General features: G+C 41.9%; 1 protein-coding gene across 2 annotated transcripts in view; it reads left to right on the top strand.

Annotated features, from left to right (window-relative positions):
• Snx27 (sorting nexin 27) overlaps positions 1-24,160 on the top strand; it is an 83,002-nt gene that overhangs the window by 54,298 nt on the left and 4,544 nt on the right. For both annotated transcript variants that reach the window (NM_001110151.1, NM_152847.2), the window contains exons 6-11: positions 5,012-5,090; positions 6,075-6,238; positions 15,325-15,414; positions 22,679-22,828; positions 23,291-23,419; positions 24,045-24,104. In NM_001110151.1, the coding sequence (NP_001103621.1) occupies positions 5,012-5,090; positions 6,075-6,238; positions 15,325-15,414; positions 22,679-22,828; positions 23,291-23,419; positions 24,045-24,104 (672 nt within the window). The remainder of the gene's footprint in view (positions 1-5,011; positions 5,091-6,074; positions 6,239-15,324; positions 15,415-22,678; positions 22,829-23,290; positions 23,420-24,044; positions 24,105-24,160) is intronic.

The following is a 24,160-nucleotide window of genomic DNA, read 5'->3' as shown; positions in this document are numbered from 1 at the left end:
TTAGCATCCATCTAAAGCATGTATCCTGTATCTCATGTCATCATCAAATATTAAAAAGGACACTACTTTTAACTCCATAGAATTTTCCAGTTATCAGAATGATAGTTTATAGTATAGTTGGTTTGTTAAATCTGGATCTAAACAGCTCCTCATCTCCCTGTAGTTTTATGTCTCATTTACTGTACAGCGTATCCTTTCCCTGCTTTGTGTGCACACGTGTGGACGTTGGGTCATTCTGAGTTTACCTTCTTGATTCCTCATTTATCAGGTCCTTCTAGTTCCTGCATTTTCTATGAATACAAGTTTGCTCTAGAGGCTCTATTACATTCAAGTTCTATTTTTTAATACAAAATATAAATACTTCATAAGGAGGCTGTAACAAAATATACTATGTTGTTTCTCAGTGTGCACTGCACAGTCTAGTTGTGATATGTGATAACGTGATTCACGAGTAGTTTGGTGGTGAGTACCTGGTCTCTTCACTACAGAGGGTCAGTAATTGTTGCCTTAATCAACAGTTTGTAGAAGCTGCAAAGTGCTGACTTCCAGTTCTCGCTCCCTCTTTTTTTTTCTTACACAGCTATAATTCTATAAGTAACTTTCCCTGGAAAAATAACAGATTAGAGAAAAGCTGTTTGTGGGGCAGAATGGATATTTAGTTATTTCCTTTATTGGTAATTTTCAGGGAAAAGAATTAATGTCTTAGTTGATTCCAGTGTTGTCCAGTGCAAGAACTTATAGTATTTTATTTTTAGTACAGGTAAATTTCTAATTAAATGTGATTGAGTCAGTTCACTCGCATGTTATTATCTCATTGATGCTCAAATGTTTCATCTTTGCCCAAAAGACATTCCTTCATGTCTGCTTCTATGTACTTTTGATGTGATCATTACCTTCTATAGGCATTTTAGAATAACAGTGAATCTTGAGCTTTTCTTTAAACATTTTCTGCCCTAGATCTAGAATAACCCTTCACCAGTTAGTCTTGGTTCCTTTGTGAGAAATGACATCCAGATCAGATCTGTGTGTCATCCAGTCACTGCTCATACAAAGGCTTATTTGTAGCGAGTGAGAAAGCCTACTCTCCATTTGATCATCTACAGTGTACCATGGCAGTTGACTTACGTAGGATTCCAACATCTTCAAAATCTTACAGTAGTGGGTAATTACACAAAGTTTGTTTTTACAGTTTTCAGATGTTTTATTCTCTGCTTCCTTCAATGTTTCTTTAGAAACATTTGGTAAACCTAGGCATTTTGTTGTCTAATTTTTATATGTATGTGTGCCTATGAATATGTATATAAATGCACACAGTTATCTGGAAAGACCAGAGAGGGCACTGGGTATCATGAAACTGGAGTTTCAGTGTAGGTGCTGGGAACTAGACTCGTGTCCTCTGTGAGAGCAGTGAGCTCTCTTATCTGCTGGGTCATCTATCTGTCCAGCCTGAACCTAGGCCGGTTTAATACTCTTCCCTTCTCACATCTTACTACTGTGTCTTGTGGCTAGAAGCCATTTTGTAAATCCTGAGCGTATTCCAGTTTTGGTCCAGTGCAGTAGAGAATAGTGATTTAAAATACTTGTAATTTCCAGTTCCTATACAATATCAGGAATTGAGGCTAGATATGTGAGCAGACATAGGAAGAAGCGATACAGTCGTATTTGGTTCAGTCTTCAATGATTTTTAGCTATTTAGTGATGCCTTGCTTATATTGGGAATGCTCATAAAAAACTGATTTTGTTACTACTGCTTTTTGCTTTGTGCTTCTTTTTGTTACATGTACGAAATTTCAATTTTAATTTATTTACACACGAAGTCCTTAGTTTCTAGAGAGGATTGATTGTCAACAGTTTGTTACTTTCGTGAAGATATCAGTGATGGTAATTCTTAAGAACAAGGTGACCAATGTTCTCAGTTTAAGAACATAGATCATCTGAAAAATAAAACGTTTGTGAATTCTGACAGGAAATAGCAGTGCTTCAAGCTCAGGAATCAAGCACAGAAATGCACAGATCTAGTTCCAGGTGCTAGGAGGCTGAGGCAGGAGGACCACGTGAGTCTAGGAGTTCAAAGCCAGTAGTCAACATAGCGAGACCCTGTCTCTAAAATAAAGAGAAATCAAAGGTTGAGGGGTCTGGAGAGATGACTCAGCAGCCACAGTGCTGACTGCTCTTCCAGAGGACCTGGTTTTGATTCCCAGCATGCACATGGCAGTTTATAACTGTCCATAATAGCATTCTTGGGGACCTGCATCTTCTGGCTTTCATGGGCACCAGTTACACAGACATGCAGGCAAAACACTCATACACATAAAATAGAAATAATTAAATAATCAAAGGTTGAGATCTTGTGTGTTAATAGCCTGTAGCAAACGTAAGCTGAATATGTGAAACTAGGGAGCAGAGAATTTGTTCTCATGTACGAGGTGACTCAGTGTGTAAAGGCACGTTCCTTTAAGCCTGACCACTTAGTCTAATCCTTAGGACACACATTATTGAAGGAGAGCTGATTCTTGTCTTATCAAGTATATTTCTTTTTTTTTTTAATTTTTATTGGATTTTTTTAAATTTACATTTCAATGCTATTCCTTTTCCTGGTTTCCCAGACATAAGCCCCTATCCCATCCCTCTCCCCTTCTTCTCTAAGAGTGTTCCCCTCCCCATCCATCCCTCCCTTTCCATCCCCCCAACATTCCCCTACAATGGGAGTCCAACCTTGGCAGGAAAGGGCTTTTCCTTCCATTGATGCCCAACAAGGCCATCCTCTGCTATATATGCACCAGGAGCCATGGGTCAGTCCATGGATAGTGTGGGAGCTCTGGTTGGTTGGCATTGTTGTTCTTATGGGATTGCAAGCCCCTTCAGCTCTTTCAATCCTTTCTCTAATTCCTCCAATGGGGGTCCCGTTCTCAGTTCAGTTGTTTGCTGCTAGCATTCGCCTCTGTGTTTGACATGCTCTGGCTATGTCTCTCAGGAGATATCTATATCTGGTTCCTGTCAGCATGCACTTCTTAGCTTCATCCATCTTATCTAGTTATGGTGGCTGTATGTGTGTGTGTATGTGTGTGTGTGTGTGTGTGTGTGTGTGTGTGTGTGTGTGTGTGTGTGTGTAAATATATATGGGCTGTCTACCCATGTTGGGCAGGCTCTGAATGGCCGTTCCTTCAGTCTCTACTCCAAACTTTGCCTCCATATGCCCTCCTATGAATATTTTTGTTCCAACTTTTAAGAAGGAATGAAGCATCCTCACTTTGATCATCCTTCTTGAGCTTCATGTAGTCTGTGGATTATATTTTTGGTCATTTGAGCTTTTGGGCTAATATCCACTTATCAGTGAGTGCATACCATGTGTGTTTTTCTGTGATTGGGTTACCTACCTCACTCAGGATGATATTTTCCAGTTCCATCCATTTGCCTATGAATTTCATGAAGTCATTGTTTTTGATAGCTGACTAGCACTCCATTGTGTAGATGTACCACATTTTCTGTATCCATTCCTCTGTTGAAAGACATCTGGGTTCTTTCCAGCTTCTGGCTATTATACATGAGGCTGCTATGAACATAGCATATGTGTCTTTGTTGTATGTTGGAGCATCTTTTGGGTATATGCCCAAGAGAGGTATAGCTGGGTCCTCAGGTAGTGCAATGTTCAATTTTCTGAGGAACCTCCAGACTGATTTCCAGAATGGTAAAGATCTTTTCCCAATCTGTTGGTTGCTGTTTTGTCCTACCGACAGTGTCTTTTGCCTTACAGAAACTTTGCAGTTTTATGAGGTCCCATTTGTTGATTCTTGATCTTAGAGCATAAGCTACTGGTTTGTTCAGGAAATTTTCCCCAGTGCCTATGTGTTCAAGACTCTTCCCCACTTTATCTTCTATTAGTTTGAGTGTGTCTGGTTTGATGTGAAGGTCCTTAAGCTTTGTACAGGTCGTAAGAATGAATAGATTTGCATTCTTCTACATGCTGACCTCCAGTTGAACCAGCACCATTTACTGAAAATGCTATCTTTTTTCCATTGGATGGTTTTAGCTCCTTTGTCAAAGATCAAGTGACCATAGGTGTGTGGGTTCATTTCTGGGTCTTCAGTTCTGTTCCACTGATCTATCTGCCTGTCTCTGTACCAATACCATACAGTTTTTATGACTATTGCTCTGTAATACTGCTTGAGGTCAGGGATAGTGATTCCCGCTGAAGTCCTTTTATTGTTGAGGATAGTTTTCGCTATCTTGGGTTTTTTTGTTATTGCAAATGAAATTGCAAATTGCTCTTTCTAACTCTATGAAGAATTGAGTAGGAATTTTGATGGGAATTGCATTGAATCTGTAGATTGCTTTTGGTAAAATGGCCATTTTTACTATATTAATCCTGCCAATCCATGAGCATCAGAGTATTTTCCATCCTCTGAGACCTTCAGTTTCTTTCTTCAGAGACTCGAAGTTCTTGTCATACAGATCTTTCACTTGCTTGGTTAGAGTCACACCGAGGTATTTTATATTATTTGGGACTATTGTGAAGGGTGTCATTTCCCTAATTTCTTTCTCAGCCTGTTTATCCTTTGAGTAGAGGAAGTTTACTGATTTGAGTTAATTTTATACCCAGCCACTTTGCTGAAGTTGTTTATCTAAATGATCCATTGTCTTTTTCTGGTCTCTGTGGGTATCCAAATATATATGGGATCATTCACACAGACACAACATACACATTAGTAAAAAATATTTTAAAAATATCTTTGTGGAATTAGTTCATATTTGAGAAAGGAAATTTGACACTAAGGAGGAACTATTGCTAACTTGTATCAGAAGAGAGAGGAGCTCAGGGAAGAGAGTGGACAGCTATATTTGGGTTTGTGCTGTGTGTGCATATGTGCACCTTAAGAATACTGTGGGCCATGAGAGTTTTTATGAAGCCAGGATGCAGTGTCTCCTTTTCCATGCTCATGCATGTACCTGCCCCCATAGTACTGTCTGGTCTTGCTTTTCCTGAAATAATTGTATCCTGTTTAAACTTCAGGCTATTGCAGCAAAGGTTGGCATGGACAGTACAACAGTGAACTACTTTGCCTTATTTGAAGTCATCAATCATTCCTTTGGTAAGTGCCAGTAGCTGTTTACTATATTTGGGGGTGGGTGTTTTAGTCCTATACTGTTGGATAAAAACTGCTGAGAGGAGAGCTCCCACTTATGCCTTCAGCATAGGATCTGGCAGATCTTACAAAGGATTTCTGATCAATATTCATCCCTTTTCTTCTTTTGTCAGTATGTAGCAACTTTGAATCCTTGGGAGCAGCCATTTTCTATTATTTTTCTTCCCAACTGTCAGTGGCCTAATGCACAGATATAAATGTGTTGTAAAGAAGCTAGGATGCTTGGATTCTAACCTTATCCCTTTCCAAGCTTTCTGGAAATATTTCTTGGAATTTTCCAAGGTGAAATATTGAGTCTGTGTTTGCAGTGTTGTAAAGCCTGGTAAGCCTCAAGAAAGATTAGGAGAGCTAGAGTAGGAATTAGAAGGAGTAAGCTAGGCATGGCGGCACAGGAATCCCAGCCCACAGTGCAGCCAGGCTGTACTCAGTAGACACCTGGAGTGTGACAGATGCCGTAGGATTTGGGGAGTGGATGAGAAGTTCCTTTCAGTTCTGTATGAATAAACGCAGAGAGTGGTTATAGGAGAGTCCACATGGCTCATCGCTTGGGTAAGAAGAGGCTGCTCTGAAGATGGTTGGTGGACTGAGCATGTCCACTTAGATGTTTGTAACATAACAGGTCATAGATAAACATTTTAACTGAATTTGGATTTGGCACTTTCTCTACAGTCATGTAATCTAAAGGATCTGTTATCTAAGCAACAGATTTCACTCATTTGCTTTCCTGGATAGATTCATAATTAGAAAGAGTGGATTTGGCTGGGCATTCTGTTGTTTTCTGCCCCTGACTTATAGTAAGTAGTTTGATGAATTTGGGCTGGTGCTCTAATTAATGACAACCTACCATTGTTGGTCTGCTTTGTACAGTTTGTACTAGGGAAACTCCTATGCATCGCTCCACTTCACCTTTCTTTGTTTTGTCTTCTTCAGTACGTAAGCTGGCCCCTAATGAATTTCCTCATAAACTGTACGTCCAGAATTACACATCAGCTGTGCCAGGCACCTGCCTGACCATTCGCAAGTGGCTCTTTACCACAGAAGAAGAAGTCCTCTTAAATGACAATGACCTTGCTGTCACGTACTTCTTTCATCAGGTGGGTGAAGAAGTCTTCTGCTAAAAGCTAGGTCCCTTTCTTGTATATAGTTAGTAATTTGACAGTTCAGTGTGAGTCCTTGGATCCAAGTAGTACTTAGAGTGTGGTTCATCCCGTTTCATAAGTCATAAATGCTAGAGCTGTGCCAGAGTTATTAAAAAGTTCACATTTTTAATAAGTAAATTGAGCTTTATGGTTATGTATATGTTCAGAATTTCTAAAGCAATATTATATATACTGTGTGAATCTGGGAAAAGCAAAATGTCTGTTTTTTACATCATTCTTATATCACAGTCAATGCAAAGACTTCTGTGACGTCAAAGGATATAGGAATTTGTGCCCACCAGTGTGTGATTCTTCGGTGAATACCACTCTACACATCATTAAATATAATGTAATTCTGACACAGTCTGCCTGGAAATATCAAATCCTACAGCTCAAGGGCTAAATTCCTCAAACTGCCTCCTTTTTTAGACCTAGTTTCAAGTCCTCTGAAACTGATAAGCTGTTGGCTGCAGATCAAATTTCTATGAGCACACACATGCACACACACACACACACACACACACACACACACACACACACAAAACTGGTTTAAATAATTTGCTTACACTGCTCACAGAGCTCAGGAAATTTGATATTTTACAGGACATGAATAAGCAAGAAATACAGTAATGTATAGTGAGCCCTAAAAGGTCTAAAGCATAGGAGCTTCTATCTTGGAAGAGTTGGGAGTACACTGCAGTCCTGGCAGGTGGATGCATTCTCATGTTTGCTGTCCTGCAAACTGGCCATGTTAAGTAGCCTGGGAGCTTCATCTTTTGGGTTTTGGAGTGTGTGTGTGTGTGTGTGTGTGTGTGTGTGTGTGTGTGCGTGCGTGTGTGTATGTGTGTATGTGTATGACTGACTGACTGACTGTGCCAGCGTGCATGCCCCTATACTCACATGCTGAGGCCAGAGCAGTCCCCATGTTGCTTGCATTTCTTTTAAATTTTTTTTTTTTTTTTCGGAGCTGGGGACCGAACCCAGGGCCTTGCGCATGCTAGGCAAGCGCTCTACCACTGAGCTAAATCTCCAACCTTAAAATTTTAGGTCTTGAGTATTTCTTTTAAATTTTTTTTTTTCCCATGTTGCTTGCATTACAGGCTTGCAGAGCCCAGCTTTTTTTTTTTTTTTTTTAATTTTCTTTTCCCCATGGGTAGTGAGGATTCAAAGTAGGATGCTTGTAGAGCAAGCACTTTTACCCACTGAGTCATTTCCCTTCATTTTGGGGTATGTGTGTTACTGTGTGTGTTAACAGGGACTTAATGCACGGGCATGACTGTGATATAAGCAACCATATTAAAATGTGATTGGATATACGCTGTTGGATTTGATGGTGATTCCCACGTTGACCTTTTTGTACAGCATTCCTTTTTCATAGTCCTAAGGTTCTCTTCATAAGCAGGGATCTTGTCGTGAGAGAGAGGGTTTTGTTTCATTTGTGTTGTATTCATGTGAAGGGAGCGGAAATGTGGGAGTACATAAAAGCCTGTTGTGTGGAGACCAGAAGTCAATGTTTTATGTTCCTTAAGAATTATCCTCTTTGTTTTTGAGGTAGGGTCTTAGGGTCTCTCGCTAGGCTTGGGAAACATCATTTATGCTGGTCTGGCTGGCAGCTGTCACTGCCTCCCCAGGACTGAGGTTACAAGTGTTTGCCCCACATACTTATACCACACTAGAACCCCATCCACTCTGCATTGGACTTTAGCTAAAACTTTATTAATCACCTAGCCTCCATCAGCCCCTATTTAACTGGAGGACCATGATGCTTCTTGGGCTCTTTAAGAATCAGTGTCAATTCAGAACCAGTATCCAATTGACCCTGGAAAATCTGATTGTTTCCTTTCTCCCAGCATACAGTGACCCTTGTAAAAAGTCTGTAAGTCCCTCTGGGGAGGAACTAGAGAGAAAGGTTAGCAGTAACTCTTAGGCACTTTACCAAGGTCCCTTTGTTCATGGGATGCTGGGTCTGCAAACTAGTTCGATTCTGGTAATTGGGTCACAGGCCGAGATTTCCTCTTACCACCTTCTAGTAATATATCCTTTCTTACATTTGTTTGAGAGTTTTTCTGGTTATACAGATCAACAGAAATGGTGTAGGCTTATCTATTTTATGCCTGTAAACACCACAATAAGTCAGTATCAAAAATGTCCATTAAGGTCATGCTACTATATAATCACTTTGCCAGTGCTGACGATTACAGGTTAGACCATTGTGGTAGCCTTGCTTGTCATGACTCAGTGCTGTCTGGCCTCTGCTACCCAAGGGCCCAGTTAAACCATCACATTTTTATTCATCTAGCTGAGCAATGGCATCTCCAACCCTAAGGTCTAGCACAAGGAAGGGGCAACCAGAAAGCCCTTCAAAGTGCCAGTGCCCTCTCACCATTTTGTGTTATATGATTACTGAAGGGTATGTCTCCTGGGCCTTCTCTTTGTGTAGGATCAGATACACAGTGTACCCGCTCTAACACTGCAGTTTCCCTGAGCCCTAAAATCCTCCAGCACTGAGCCAAGGGATATCGGGGATCTTTAGCTTCTTTTCTTTAGACCATCTTTTGGCAAATGCTTCAACCAAGCAGTCAAACTTTTGATACCTTTTAACTGTGTGAGCTTACATATAAAACTTAGAGTCTCCACTTAGAGAATCCATATGTATAAACCCAGTCTGTTTGATCCAGTCTTATGTTTCTTCTACCTTACTCAACACCCTTAAAATCCATTCCCATTCATATTTTTAAGATTTCTGTTTGAGTGAATTAGCAAACTCATTAAGCCCTTTAGTAATGTGGTGCACTCCTCCATGACCACACCTTTGATTTCCCCTGTAGGAGCCTGCTTAGCCTTAAGTCTAATGGGTCCAGAGGTCTATTGATGGGCCCTGAGGGACATCAGGATTGGCTGCCTGATACCTCCTTCAGAGAAAATCACTGCTACTTCAGCATACAATGAAGAATTAACTCCTCCAGGCAAAGGTGAAGAGGGCAATACTACAGGGATTGGGGGGTACATCCTCTGCTAAGCATGGGGAGACTACTTCCTCATATGAGTTAAACACTTGAGAATCTGAGGGTTCAAAGTTCTTAACTTTGGGTCCTCCCACAAGTCTTCATCCCAAGTTAGAAAATCCCATTTCTGCCGATCAGTGTCCTTAAACACTGATACCCTCTAGGGCTGGAACTTGAATAAACTACCATAGGTCAGCCAACCTTAAAATGAGAGCTTGGGCTTGATTATCTGCAGCTCAAGCTCGGTGGCCACTGAAGAGAAGATTCTCTTACAGGGCGTACTTAAAAACCTTTAGACTAGTGGTTTTCAACTCTCCTAATGCTGCAACCCTTTAGTACAATTCCTCATGTAATGGTGACCCCCAGCCATAAAATTATTTCATTGCTACTTCATAACTAATTTTGTTATAATCTGTTTCCGAAAGGGCTGGTGACCCACAAGTTGAGAACCATGGCTGTAGACAGTTTATGTGAACCTAGAACTGGCTGCATTCTTTCATTGCACTCATGCTTTTCCATTGTCAGTTTATTATCAAGAGCTTCTAAGGGAAAACAGCCGGCACTGTTACTGTTTTAACATTTATCCACAAATTGTCAAAAGTTTATACAGTCATTAGATTCCTTGTTGTCATCAAATGTTTCTAGCTTTAGTGTTCTCCATCTATCAGGGGTGTTTTCAGTGACTGAGTGTCTGAATTGTAAAGCCTATACCAGAAGCTTCAAAAATTCACCCTCAGGGGTTGGGGATTTAGCTCAGTGGTAGAGCGCTTGCCTAGGAAGCGCAAGGCCCTTGGTTCGGTCCCCAGCTCCGAAAAAAAAAAAGAAAAAAAAATTCACCCTCAGCTGGGTGATGGTGGCATGCACTTTTAATCCCAGCATTCAAGAGGCAGAGGCAGGTGGATCTCCGAGTTTGAGGCCAGCCTGATCTACAGAGGGAGTTCCAGGACAGTCAGGGCTACATAGAGAAACCTTGACTCAAAAAACCAAACAAACAAAAGAAAGAAAAATCATGCTTATAATTCTCTCTCTCTAGAACCACTCCTGGTACCACAATCTGTACTAGTTAGGGTTCTTCAGAGACACAGAATCAGTGTGTGCATGCATGTATGTGCTTGTGAATGCTTATTAGACTACCTCTCAGGCTGCCCCATTAGTCCCATTGGTTCAGCAATGGCTGCCACCTGGCAGAAAGTTCATGAATACAGTAACTGTTCAGTACATGCACATGTGCTCATCTGTTGGGTTTTAGTTGATTCCAGATGCCAAGTTGACAACCAAGATTAGCCATCACACTTGTTTATTACTCAGTATGTAGTCCTGACATTGACTTCGTATCTACTGTGTTACAGATTCAATGTAGGGATTAGAGGCATGTGCCATCATGCCTTGCTCAGAATCATGTACCCTGCTCTGCATTTATTTTCTTTTATTATGTTGAGCTCTATGTGGAAATTTTGTCTTTTCTGATCTGGCAAATTATTTGAATGATTAAATTGATAACTTCTAATCTATTGTTCTCTTTTTGAACTCTTATTCTCATATGGGACTTTTTGTTCTGTCCTTCATATCAGTTTCTTGTGGTTACCCCCTACACACACAGACTGATCGTGAACTCTCTTGTAACTGAGCATGACCTTGCCCTCCTACTGTGGCCTCCTAAGTGCTAGGGTTGCAGGCGGGCACCACCACACCAGTTTTTTAAGCAGTGTGTGGTTCAGGAGTGATAAGCTTGCTTGCCTTGTTGTGTAGCAGGTCTCCAGAACCCTTTGACGCTGAGACTCCATGCACATTAAGCAGCAGAGCCTCGTTTCCCTCTCCCTACCATCCCTGTGCAACCACCATTGCCATAACTTACCTCCTGCAGTAGAGTTCTATAGCTGACTGACATTGTGTTGTATTTTGTTGTTCCATTCTTTTCCAACATGGACATTTGTGTCGCTCCTATTGCTTGGCTCAATGGTGCTGCTGTGAACATTTATGCACAGATGTTCATTTGAAATCTTCCCTTTTTTTCAATATGTTTAGAATTGAGATTGCTGAATTCTGCTGGCAGTTCTATCTCCAATTTATGTGTGATGTGTGCTTTTGTTCACGTGCGTATGGAATGTGTACACCCATGCTTGTGTGCGTGGAAGGCCAGAGTTTGAAGTCACAAGTCTTCCTCTATCCCTGTCCCTTTGTTTTGAGACTGGATGTCTCACTGAACCTGGAGGTCACCAGTTTGACTTGATGGGCTGTCCAGCCAGCTCCTGGAGACCCAGGCTCAGGTCCATATGTTTTCAGAGCAAGCATTTGAACCACTTTCCAGTTTTTTGAAGAACTATTATGTTATTGTTGTTTTGTGGTCATATTTTATATTTCTACTAGCAGTATTCAAGTCTCAGATGATTTTGTTTGTGTGTTTTGTGAAATAGTATTAAATTTCTCCTTTATTAATTTTAGTTACTTTGTACCCTATTTTAATGATGGGGACTCTAATATTTCATTTTTCTAAGATGTCATAAGGTATAAGATGCACCATTTTTTTGTTTTAAGAGAAAAATTTGCCAGGTAAAAGCTAGTACATCGCTCGCTGTAAGATCTGTCCCAGTCTTAGAGATTGTGAAGTAATGTGTCTCTTAGAATTGGTAATGAGTCTTTTCATTGAAAGTTAATAAGGTAAAAGTTCTTGGTACTTTATTTAAAAATTCTAGCTAGATCTGACAGATTATACATACTAACATTGCTCCATCCTCAAACTCACGAGACTGTAAAAGGAAACTTGCAAGCAGAGGGGCGCGGCAATAGATGAGAGCTGTCAGCAGGATTTTAAAACAGTTGAATAAATCTAGGGGAGTTTGAGTGTTTGATTATTGTGAAAGATTTGATGACAAAATTGGTTATTATAGTTGAGTGGTGGTGGTAGCATATGCCTTTGATCTCAGCACTCAAGAGGTAGAGGCTAGTGGATCTCTGAGCTCAAGGCCAGCCTGGTATATGAATCAAGTTCCAGGACAGCCAGGGCTACACAGAGAAACAAAAAACAAATGCAATAAGGTTCTTGTTTGCAGTTAATTGACAAGCATTAGATGTTTGCCGATGGAAGGTTACAAACAGGAGCATGAAGAATAAACCTCACAGTATTTTTAAATTATTAAAGGAAGCCAGTAAAGCAGGGGCTCTAAACATTGTTTGCATACTTACAAAGTACTATTGATTAAATATTTTTATATGTATGTGTATGTGCCTTTGTGAATTGATGTGTACCAAGTGCATGCAGGTACCTGTGGAGGCCAGAGGATGTCAGATCCTCTGGAACTGGAGTTACCGGTAGTTGTGAGTTGCTAAGAACTCAACCTGAGTCCTCTAAAAGAACAACTAAATACTCTGACCTGCTGAGCCATCTCTCCAGCCCCTGATTAAATTTTATTTATCTTTTTTTTTTTAATTGAGAAGTCAGGAGAAGAGTTTCCATTAAAGTCTCTGAGGTGTGGCATTTGACTGTAATCCCAGCACTCTGGGGGCTGAAGCAAGAGAACTGTAAATTCAGGGCCAACCTGGACTACTGTAGCAAGACCTGAAAAAAAAGTAAAAATGTATTGGTGTAAGGCTGCAAATGCGGCTCAGTGGTCGAGTGCTTGCCTAGTGTTCACGAAGCCTCTGGGTTGTATGCATAACATGTAGAATTTTGTAAGGATGACCATGAAAAATTTTCAGTTTCCAAGTAACTGTCTTTGTGTGTTGAAGCTCAAATGAGAGACTATTTTTATCACTTTTTTTTCTTTAGCTGTATGGCTGTTTAACTTTTAATAAATATTTTTAATCAAGAGAAAAAAGAATCTAATGTGGTAATATTTGTGATTTCCATTCAGGGGTTGTCAAGTTTACCCTTGATTAGAATGAAAGAAGGCAGGCAAAGTGACTCACAGCTGTCATCCTAGCACTGGGGCGGCCTCGGAAGAGAGATGGCTGCATGTTTGATACCAGCTTGAGCTACAGTGTGCACTGTGTGCATGCGTGTGTGCATGCGTGTGTGCATGTGTGTGTGTAAAGAAAATATTTTACTGACAAGTTTGTCCGGACTTAACACTGCTAGAGTAGATTGAGTCGCCTGTGCCCTGGGAAGTACCCTCAAATGCTCAGGTGCGATTCATATTGTGACAAATGTCACTACAGGTATTAGGAATTAGAACCTAACAAAAATAAAGTACTTTTATTTGATCATCAGGAAAAGGGGCAAGCCCAAATTTGAACTTTTCACTTGTGCTTATTGCCCATCTGTCTGTAGTCTGACTACTGGTCTGTTTTTAGGCTGTCTATTGGTGTATGTGTTTGCCTACCTGAGTGCTCTCTGCTGTTGGACTGTCCCTAACAGAGGGCTCAGAACTCATAGCACAGGGAAGGAATAAGAGTGCTTTATAGAAATCTTTATGGTTGATATTTATTTTACAAGGTTGCTTTTAGCAAATGATTAACACACACACACACACACACACACATACACACATACACACACACAGTCTTGAGCTTAGAGTCATGGAAGAGTATTATAATTTAAGATTACAGCTGTGCATTAGCTTAGGTTGTAAATGGAAAATTCAAGGCATAGTAAAGTTAGTTGTTGTATTTGTTCTTTTAAAGGTGGGTTAAGCCTATACAGGCTGAATATACAGTAGTGTAGCAGGTTAAGTTTGGTTGTTTTTTGTTTGTTTTGCTTTTTAAAATAGGGTTTCTCTGTGTAGTCCTTGAACTCTCTCTGTAGGCCAGGCTGGCTTCAAACTCACAGAGATCAACCTGACTCTGTCCCCAGAATGATGGAATTAAAGGTGTGCACCACGGAGGGCTGGGGATTTAGCTCAGTGGTAGAGCGCTTACCTAGGAAGCTCGGAAGCGCAAGGCCCTGGGTTCGGTCCTCAGCTCTGGGGGGGGGGAGGGGGGTGAAGGTGTGCACCACACCATTTGGCTGCAGGTTGAGTTTTAAGTGAGTTCAAGTTGCATTATTAACTTGGCTGTGACATCCAGCAAAAGTTTTGTCTCTTTGATTGCAAGAGATAATTTCATAAAATTTTATCACTACAAAAATTGTTAATTTCTGTCTTTTTGTTGTTGTTGTTGTTGTTGTTGTTGTTGTTGTTGTTTCTGTCATCTGTATGTGTGGCTGTAGGCCAAACTGTGATGATTTAGGTGACTTTGAAGTAGACAATTGTAAGAGATAGGGTCAGGCATTGGTCCAGTCCCTGACTTCAATCTTGAACTCAGTCTCTTTTCTAGGACTCTAGAAAGCCAGGTATAGTGACACATACACCTGTATTCCCAGAACTCAAGTCTGAGTCAGGAGAACCATGAGGTCATGATCAGTCTGGTCTGCACTGGTAACTTCAAATAGGCCTGAGTAAGGAACAGTCTATAGACGACGACGACGACGACGACGATGATGATGATACAAGGGGAATAATTTGTACCTTTAATGTTACAACATCTATGCTTACTCCATTCTTTCCTCATCATGATCCATATATATATATATGCATTATGTATTTGTGTTTATATGGATTTAGATAGATAGATAGATAGATAGATAGATAGATAGATAGATAGAACAAGCATAGTTATTTTAGCCATACACTTAAGCTCATTGCCTTAAGTCAGAAAGGCTTTATTTAAATTCAGCAGATCTATTTGCTGTCCCCTGTCTTCAGCTGAGAGTTTCTCACTTGCCTGCCTAGGGGCGTCTGTCTAGGTTCTCTGGTAACTATGGTTACAATTGCTCCTGTTGTAATGGTACATTGCACATTTTTTGCATACGTACGCTTTGTTTTATCCTCATTATTTTTAAAAGGTAACATGCACTCGCTCTCCCTGCTCTCTCTGTTGTTTTTACTGTGCTCTCCACAGAGATTTCTCATCTGCCGCTGTCTGTCAGTGCTAGTTACTGTGGTAACTACACCTGTGTGGTGACAGTTCACTGAGGCGATGATGGTGGTGGTCCGGGTGGTACAAGCTTTCCTGAAAACGCATCTGAATAAACTTTCTTTCTCTGCCTTTGCTTTGTTATAGGCTGTTGATGATGTAAAGAAAGGTTACATTAAAGCGGAGGAGAAGTCTTACCAGTTACAGAAGCTGTATGAACAAAGGAAGATGGTCATGGTAAGTTTGTGTCTCCACTGCTTCTTAAATGACTGCTTTGTCTGGTTTTGAAAGGAACCACAGCCTGGTCAGAGGCTTAATAAATTAAGAGGTGGAACATATCCACTTTGATATAAAATCCTTGTGTTTCCCCCATTATTATATAAAAAGTTTAGATTATTTATAGGCATATAGTTTTTAGTAATTTAATTTTGATAATTTATAGATTTTAGTAATGGCCAAACAATATTTGTTTGAAAATGTGATAAAACAGCTGGAGATAGCGCCCACCCCGTAATTGGAGGAAAGGTGGCTCTCAGCTGTGTAGCGAGCTTCAGGCCAGGCTGGGTTAATGAGTCCTCTCTCAAACCAACAGCGACCATAAAACACACTCTGGGCTGGAGAGTTGCTTGGTGCTTAGGGCACTGTGGATTTTCCCAACACCCACATGGATGCGCTCAACTGTCTGATTCCAGTCCTAGGGAATCCGATGCCTCTTCTGGCCTCCATGGGCACCAGGCACACACATGATATACATATGTACAAACAGGTGAAAGTCAATGCTCATAAAATAGTAAATCTTAAAAAAAAAAAAAAAAAAAACCTTTAAAGACATAAGAACTAGTATTTAGATTTAACTTTCAGTATTTATTTATCCTAGACAGGTCTCAGCCAGGTTAGCCTGGAGCTTGGTATGTAGCCCAGGCTGGCTTCAAACTCTGTGTTGACTAGGCTGGCCTTGAACTTGACTTGAATATCTGATACCAGCCTCCCAAGGGGTGAGGTAACCAGAGTCAGCCACCACATTTAGTTAGGTCTTTACCGTTAAAACTGAGTTAGTTCTGAGGGGCAAAGCCTTTCCTTTCACACCGCGCTCTTTCCGTTGGTGTAGACAGTTGTGCTCTGCACCCTGTGATGCCCTAGACTTGGTTTGATTTAGCTGTTACTAGTTTGATGTGGCTATTTATTTAAATCTAGATTTAAAATTATTGAAAATTCATTCCTTTAGTTATACTGGCCATGAGTTAAGTGCTAAAGAGTATGCGTGAGGCCAGTGGCTGGCATGGGATAGCATAGGCTTTCAGCATTGCAGGAACTTCTGTCAGACAGTGCTGCTGTGCCTGTTCTCCAAAGGTCATAACATTAGATTTTACTTTGTACCAGCCGTAAGTACACTGGTGGACATTGTTTAAAAAAAATGTATAACTAGTAAAAAATAATAATAAAAGTAAAACTGGTAAGGAATATTTAAACATTTCAGTCATAAGCATTTACAGGTTTCTCTGTTGGCAGATGACATATAGCTAAAATTTTTTCAGTGTTCCATGTGTATTACACAAGATAATAAGTACACTGATGACCATTCTGATACACTATGTGAATTATGTTTTATTTTCTGTGTACTTATTACCTATTTTAAATTAAATTAATTGGGCTAAGTATGGTAGAATACACTTACAATCTCAGCCTTCAGGAAGCCAAGGCAAGAGGATCTTTATTTAGGACCAGACTGAGCTATCCAACAAGCTTGAGTTTGAGATCAGCCTGGACATAGAGTGTGACCACATCGCAACATCAGACACCACCCACCCCATGTCCATGTACATTAAATTAGAAGGTAAATAGGGTCAGCATTGACCTTAGCCTGTGCATGACTTTATATCTAGGAAGGATAGTCATTTTACCACTTAAATGATAAAAAACATCTCCTTCCCATATAAAAGTCACCAGAAATCAGGGAATTGTTTTACTACTACATATGAGCAAACTGAAATAGAAAATCAAAACTCTTTTGAGTATAACTAAATATGGGCAGAATTTTGGCTACAGGACTTTTTTCTATGCAGTAGTATTTTAAAACACAAGCCTTAGCTGTTCTTGAAGATAATAGCACTGGGACCAAGGGTGATGGCATACGCTAAGAAGTCACTCTGAGTGAGGCCAGCCTGCATGGTGAGCTCCAGGCCAACCAGGGGTGCTCCATGAGGTCATTAAAAAAGACAAACAACACAAAACCAAAACCAAACCAACCAGACAAAAACCCATCATTGGCTTAGAGGCTGGAGAGATGGCTCAGTGGTTAAAAGCGCTGGGTACTCTTGGAGAGAGAACTGAGGTTCAGTTCTTGTCACTCACGTCAGTCCACAACTGTGTGTGGTACTTAAGTGCAGTTCCAGAGGATCCATTGCCTTCTTCTGGCCTTCACAGCACCAGGCACACATGTGGTATACAGACATCCATGCAGGCAAACATGCATATACATACAATAAATATAAATACATACAATAAAAATAAATGTGTAGAAAGCATACTTTAGATTGTGAAACCTGAAGAGTTTCAGAATCTCAATTAGAGTTTAGGGAAACTTGGCTCCCAGGGTTCCTCTCAGGTCCGTGTTTCCATGAGACCTGGATTGACCTTTAGCGGGTCAGCAGGGAGAGCACAGAATTCTTTGGAATAGAACCTTAATCCATTCACCTAAAGTGTTCTGCTCTGTAAAGTGCCAGGCCGATCTCTTACTAACTACTGAACATTCATAGAGCATCCTTTGCTCTACCCTTTCTCTCTGCTTATCTAAGTCAGATGTGATGATCAAGATCATATCTAGCTATTCAAAACAGACAGTGGACAGAACAGTTGTGTGGCCACTTTGTTTTCTAGGCGGGGTCTCATGTGTGTGCCCAGGCTGGGGTCATACGTCTGTCCAGTCAGAGCTGCTCATGAACATCTTCCCGCTCCATCTCTCAGGTCCTCGTGTGACAGATGTGCGCCACCACGCCTAGCTTTAGATCTTTGGTTTTTTACATACATGTTGCAAATATGTTAGAAAATAACAATTCACCTTTTCCAATTTTGAATTTATATAAATTTTCAGTGTTCTTTTCAAGCTTGGTACAGATTCAGCAATGTAGCAATTGTCCACTTAAAACAGAAATAACAGGAACCTGGGAGTCTCCGAAGACCTAGGTCCCAATTAAGACTACATCTGGGGGTTGGGGATTTAGCTCAGCGGTAGAGCACTTGCCTAGCAAGCGCAAGGCCCTGGGTTCGGTCCCCAGCTCCGAAAAAAAGAAAAAAAAAAAGACTACATCTGGCTTCTCCTCATGGGCATGGGTGACCTCGGTTTCCACGCAAGCTATTTTTAGAACTTAGGCCAGTAGGCACTCTCTTGAAGATTATTTTGCCTTCAGGGTGATATCTTGAATCCAAGGACAAGAAGATGAGATTCACTGTGTGCTGGTACTGTTCTAGAATGCTTATGAAGTGTTAGCCTCATTTTACAAAGAAGTGGACCAAATACCAGACAAGAAGCAACTTAAGGGAGGGAGAGTTTACCATGGCTTAGTAGTTTGAGGGGATACAGTCTGTCGGGGCAAGAGTGGGAGATTGGCTGATGCAGGCCTGCCCCGCTGACCTACTTCTTCCAGTAGGGCTCCACCTTCTGATGGTTCCACAGTCTTCCAAAAATAGCTTCAGCCAGCTGGAAACCAAGTGTCCAAACATATGAGCCTATTTGAGACATTCCCATTCAAACCACAGTATCTGGGATCAGGTGACTAGTCAGAGTAGAAGTAGGATTTGGGAGTAGAGTTCCAGTGCGTGTTTCCCCTGAATCAAGGGAGAGGGGGTTTCTTTTCCTTCCACATTGCAGTGGGAAAGGCCTCAGGAATAATTACTTTCTTGACATCATAGAGCATTCAGGATGCACTGTAGTCCACCTCTGATCACTTTTTCTTATCTTTGCCTTTATCTGCATGCTGCTTTAAAGAAAAATATATACAGAGGGCTGCGAATGGATGGTAAAACCATGTGATACGGTACTCGAGAGGCAGAGACAGAAAGACATGCAGAGAGTTAAGGCTAGCCTGATGTTCTTAGCCTGTTCCGGGACAACTTACTGAGCTACATAATAAGATTCTACCTCAAGACATAACCCCTCCCGCACAGACAAATCTTTACAGTAAAAGGCCTTCTTAGGAACACGGCAGATACGTTTGTCAGAACAGCACAAGTGTGTCCCAAAGAAGATAATTCTCAGTACGTTCCCTTTATGCTAGTCATTTTCCATTAGAGAACTTGAGCAGAAGTTGTCTTCAGGTTGCGTGGCACCCACCTACATGACCTAAGTTTTTGAGCAGCACTGAGCAGAATTGCTGTGCATTGAGTGTGCCAGTGTTTCTAATGGCTATCAGGAATATGGCTTGGATTAGATGTTGGAGGACCGGTCAGGGCATTCTTGTCCCTTTACCATTTTATTGGGAGTTTTTCAAACACAGAGAAGCTGAAAGGGCAGTGCAGGAAGGGCAGAAGGTCCCATGTACCTCTACAATGTACCACCTCTACACGTGCCGCAGTCCGCACCTCTCTAGTCTGCAGGCTTTGTTTGGATCGGTCTTGAACTGGAGACCTTTGGCTTTTTATTTGCTTGCTTCTCTATGAAGCTGAAGGTTGAAGTTCGGCAAGTACTCTTTCCCTGAGCCAGCTCCCCGTCCTTATCCTGGAAGTTGGCTTTTATGTGTATGTGTGTTTTCCTGCTTGTCTGTATGTGTGCCATGTGCATGTAGTGCCCAAAGAGTCCAGAAGAGGGCATCAGATCTCCTGGAGCTGGAGTTTTTGATGGTTGAGAGCCCCCCCAATATGGGTGCTGGGAACCAGACTCTGGTCATCTGTGAGTGTAGCAGATGTTTTTAAATGGCTGAGCTAGCTCTCCAGCCCCTACTCTGGAATTTTTAAAAGTAACTAACAGATTTGTCATTTCAAGCCATTCTTTTTTTTTTTTTTTTGGTTCTTTTTTTCGGAGCTGGGGACCGAACCCAGGGCCTTGCGCTTCCTAGGTAAGCGCTCTACCACTGAGCTAAATCCCCAGCCCAAGCCATTCTTTTTTTTTTTTTTTTTTTTTCTTTTTTGTCCACCAAATGGGTATACACCACTCCCCAAGGTCTCAAGCTGTTCTTGAGAGAGAAAATGGATGAGCACTTTGGCTAATGATAATAGAGATTTTTAAAAGATTTTAACTGTCACCAGATGGAGGAGGAAGGGGAGGAGTGGGGGAAGAGGAGGTGGTGGTGGCGCACTCCTTTAATCCCAGCACTCAGGAGGCAGAGGCAGGTCGCTCTCTGCGAGTGTAAAGCAAGCTTGGTCTACAGAGCAAGTTCCAGGACAGCCAGGGCTATAGAGGAAAACTCTCTCTCAAGCAAAACAAAACAAATTTAAAACTATCATTTATTAATTATCTAATTGTGCATCAAATTCTGTGCTAAATATTTTATATTTGATGCTAATAGATAATATGACATTAGTGCCATCATTCTTTCTCATTTATACAGTAAGAAACTAAGTCTCCAGGCTTGAGTAATGTGTATAAGGCATAACTAGGAAACAGTGGTTTGGATTTGTGCACAAGGTGGCCTGAGTGCAGCCCAGTGACACACGCATCACTGCTGTCTGGGATAAGGTCTGTCCCAGGCCTTGTTGAGGTTTTTACAGTTTTTACATGTTCCATCGCATCTGCCTCTTGTGACACTTACCCTGCAGTGTTTAGCAGGGTTTGCTCTTCTACTCATGACAATGGAGCAAGAGCAGACAGTGCTGTGCACTGGTACAGGAAGGGCAATAAAAAGGAGGAGATGGTGTAGTGTGGTGGTGAGAGAGTGAGAAAATAAGACCAAGGCTTTGAATTATGACAGCTCTTCTGAACTCACCCTGCTCTGCTCTTGCTGCCCTTCTGTGCTTTTCTAAGTTGTTATTTTACTGAAGAAAAAATATGAAGTGGTCAGGGTGTGATCCCTGCTCCTGTGCACCCATAACCCCAACAGCAGGAGCAGTGTTTGAAGTGAAGTGTCATTCACCAGTAGCAGAGCCATGTGTTTTGTTTTGTTTTTTCCTTCCTTCCTTCCTTCCTTCCTTCCTTCCTTCCTTCCTTCCTTCCTTCCTTCCTTTCTTTCTGCTGGTGTCATTCCTCTGTCTTGGTAAAAGAGATAACAACTGCCTGGTTCTCAGTTTGGAATTCCCACCCATGCACTGATGTCACCGAAGCACTGTGTTTCTGCACACACCTGCAGTGACTTTGAAGCCTATGTGCTTACTTCTGAGGCAACCTCTAAAAGGACTCCAGCTCAGAGACCATGAACCTTCTTACTCCCTTCTCTATCTCTTCGTCTACTTTTAACGCTCTATCCAAGTGTCTTCTATTTTTGGCTCAACTTGGGCTTATGAGCTGAGTTAGAGCAGCTGTAACAGCAGAGGAGTGGGGCAAAGCCGAGTGAGTGAGTGAGTGACTGACCTTGAGCGTTTGACGCCATCTCTGGATGGATCTTGTGAGGATCACATCTTTCACCTGATGTGAGTCCAGATGGTTTTTAAGGAGGCACATTGTCTTATTTTCATCCATGTTGCTCTGATTAAAATACTCTGACTGGCAGCTTAAGGAGAAAGGGTTTAATTTAGTTCACTGTTTCCAGGGTATGGTCCACCATTGCAGGGAAGTCAAGTTAGCAGGAATTTGAAGCAGCTGCTCACTGCACCCTGAGGAGCAAAGAGAACTGAGTTAGTGCATACATGCATGCCAGTGCTCAGCTCCCTCGTCTAGACGGACCCAGTTATATGTACATGCACACCTATACATCCGTCATCAGTCAGACAACCTCCGCAGACTGTCCATAGGCAAACCCAGTGTAGACAGTTCCCCACCCAGCCTCCTTTCTCAGTTGATTCTAGATTGTGTCGAGTTGGAAATTAAAAGTAGCTACCACACACATTCCGGGACTCAGGAGAACCAGGTCACCTAGGAGTTAGGGAAAGAGGGAAGTCTGGGGCTCTAGTTCTGACTGTGCCATTTCTGACAGTGACCTACATAGGTTCATCCCACCCTGGGTTCTTTAAAATGACTAGGTTTTTAGCTTATTTTAATTTTAACATGAGTGTGAGGTATGGAGTGGTTTTATCTTCATCATTAAGGTGAGGATAATTTTCGATTATGGAGGAGATGGGGAGAAACTATTATGAAGATAGCAGAGGGCCACACTGGCTGCTGTCGTGAATTCCTCTCTGGTGTGAGTGCTCTTGAGAACAGTGTCTCTTCTGTCACTTCATTTCTGTGTCGTCTTAAAGAGAACTTGGTGTTAAACTTAGGAAGGGAACGCTGGGAATGGGATGAAGGAGTGCCACAGAGCCTGTCCTGACCCCAGGACAAGTGTGAGATCAGAAGCCAGGGCTCTGTCCACCTCAGTAACTGACTGGGCACCAGCATCTGTAACGTGGTTCTCCCTCTCACTTGTTTGTTCAGTACCTCAACATGCTAAGGACCTGTGAGGGCTACAATGAAATCATCTTCCCTCACTGTGCCTGCGACTCCAGGAGGAAGGGGCATGTTATCACAGCCATCAGCATCACGCACTTTAAACTTCATGCCTGCACTGAAGAAGGGCAGCTGGAGGTAAGAGTTCAGCCTGGGGCTGGGCCAGGCGCTCTGTCAACAGACTTGGATACTTTGTGTGTTTTAGTTCTTCCTTGGGGAGCAAATGAAATGGAAACTTGATGATGATCAGTGAGCTCACAGTATCCTTATTTCACCAGCTCCAAATTATGCATTTTAATTATTGTGTGTGTGTGTGTGGTATGTATGTGTGTGTATCTGTGTCCATGCCATGGTGCATGTGTGGAGGTTATAGGACAACTTTTTGAGTCATTTTCTCTTCTTCCACCTTTGTGTGGGTTCTGGGGCTCAAACTCAGGTCGACTTGGCCAGCAAGCACTAACCACGGAGCCACCCCAGCAGCCTCAGTTTCTGTTGTCACACCCAGCCTTTCCCTGATTCCATCAGAATCCCTTTGCCTCAGCTCCCCAGTACTCTCATACTTAAACTACAAAGCTCACTCTGATGTTCTTGGCTGTCTAGAACCAGGTAATAGCGTTTGAATGGGATGAGATGCAGCGATGGGACACAGACGAAGAAGGAATGGCCTTCTGTTTTGAATATGCACGAGGAGAGAAGAAGCCTCGATGGGTTAAAATCTTCACACCATATGTGAGTGGGACATGGGAGGCATGGGAAAGTAGATTGGGCTTTGAACTTTTGAAGTAAATCCTAGTGGGAATTAAAGGAGAAGTCACATGAGCCTGGAGCTCTTGGAGGCAACAGAGTCAACCCAGACAGCTCTCCCTCATTGTTCCACTGCAGTTGGTGATGCTGATGGCTTAATACACAGTCTCACTATCTAGTCTCGACTGGCCTGGAGTTTGCTAATGTAGACGAGGCTGTCTTTGAACTCAAATAAATCCCCCTGCTGCTGCTTTCCGAGCGCTGGGGTTAGAGATGAGTGCCACTGTCCCCTTGTACGCCCTTCTCCTCAGTGCGTCTATAGCCTCTCACCACAAGCCTTTATCTTTGTTGATGACCATGAGAGCACAGGCGGACCACCTTGATGTTTTATCCAGGAGAATCGTGGGAGTCACACCCTGTGCTGTGTCATAGTCAGCACTAGGAGGAGCTAGAGAGCAATAGGTGGCCAGGTCTGTGGTCTGTGGTTCCTGGCAGGATTTTCTCTGTCCTGGGTGGGTTTGGAAGATGGGATGATAGACTTGAAGTTCAAATGCATGGCCTTGTGCCTGGTTCGGGGAAGTCAGTGAGTATTGCTACTTTTTTTTTCCAGTTCAATTACATGCATGAGTGCTTTGAGAGGGTGTTCTGCGAGCTCAAGTGGAGAAAAGAGGTAATTCTAAAGAATTCTTGAATTAATTCATTCCTCTTCTTGTTTACAATTCATAG

This window comes from Rattus norvegicus, chromosome 2, assembly GCF_036323735.1.
Source record: "Rattus norvegicus strain BN/NHsdMcwi chromosome 2, GRCr8, whole genome shotgun sequence".
NCBI classification, from domain to species: domain Eukaryota; kingdom Metazoa; phylum Chordata; class Mammalia; order Rodentia; family Muridae; genus Rattus; species Rattus norvegicus.
The sequence above is the reverse complement of the archived record's forward strand: the minus strand, read 5'-3'. Positions and strand labels throughout refer to the sequence as shown.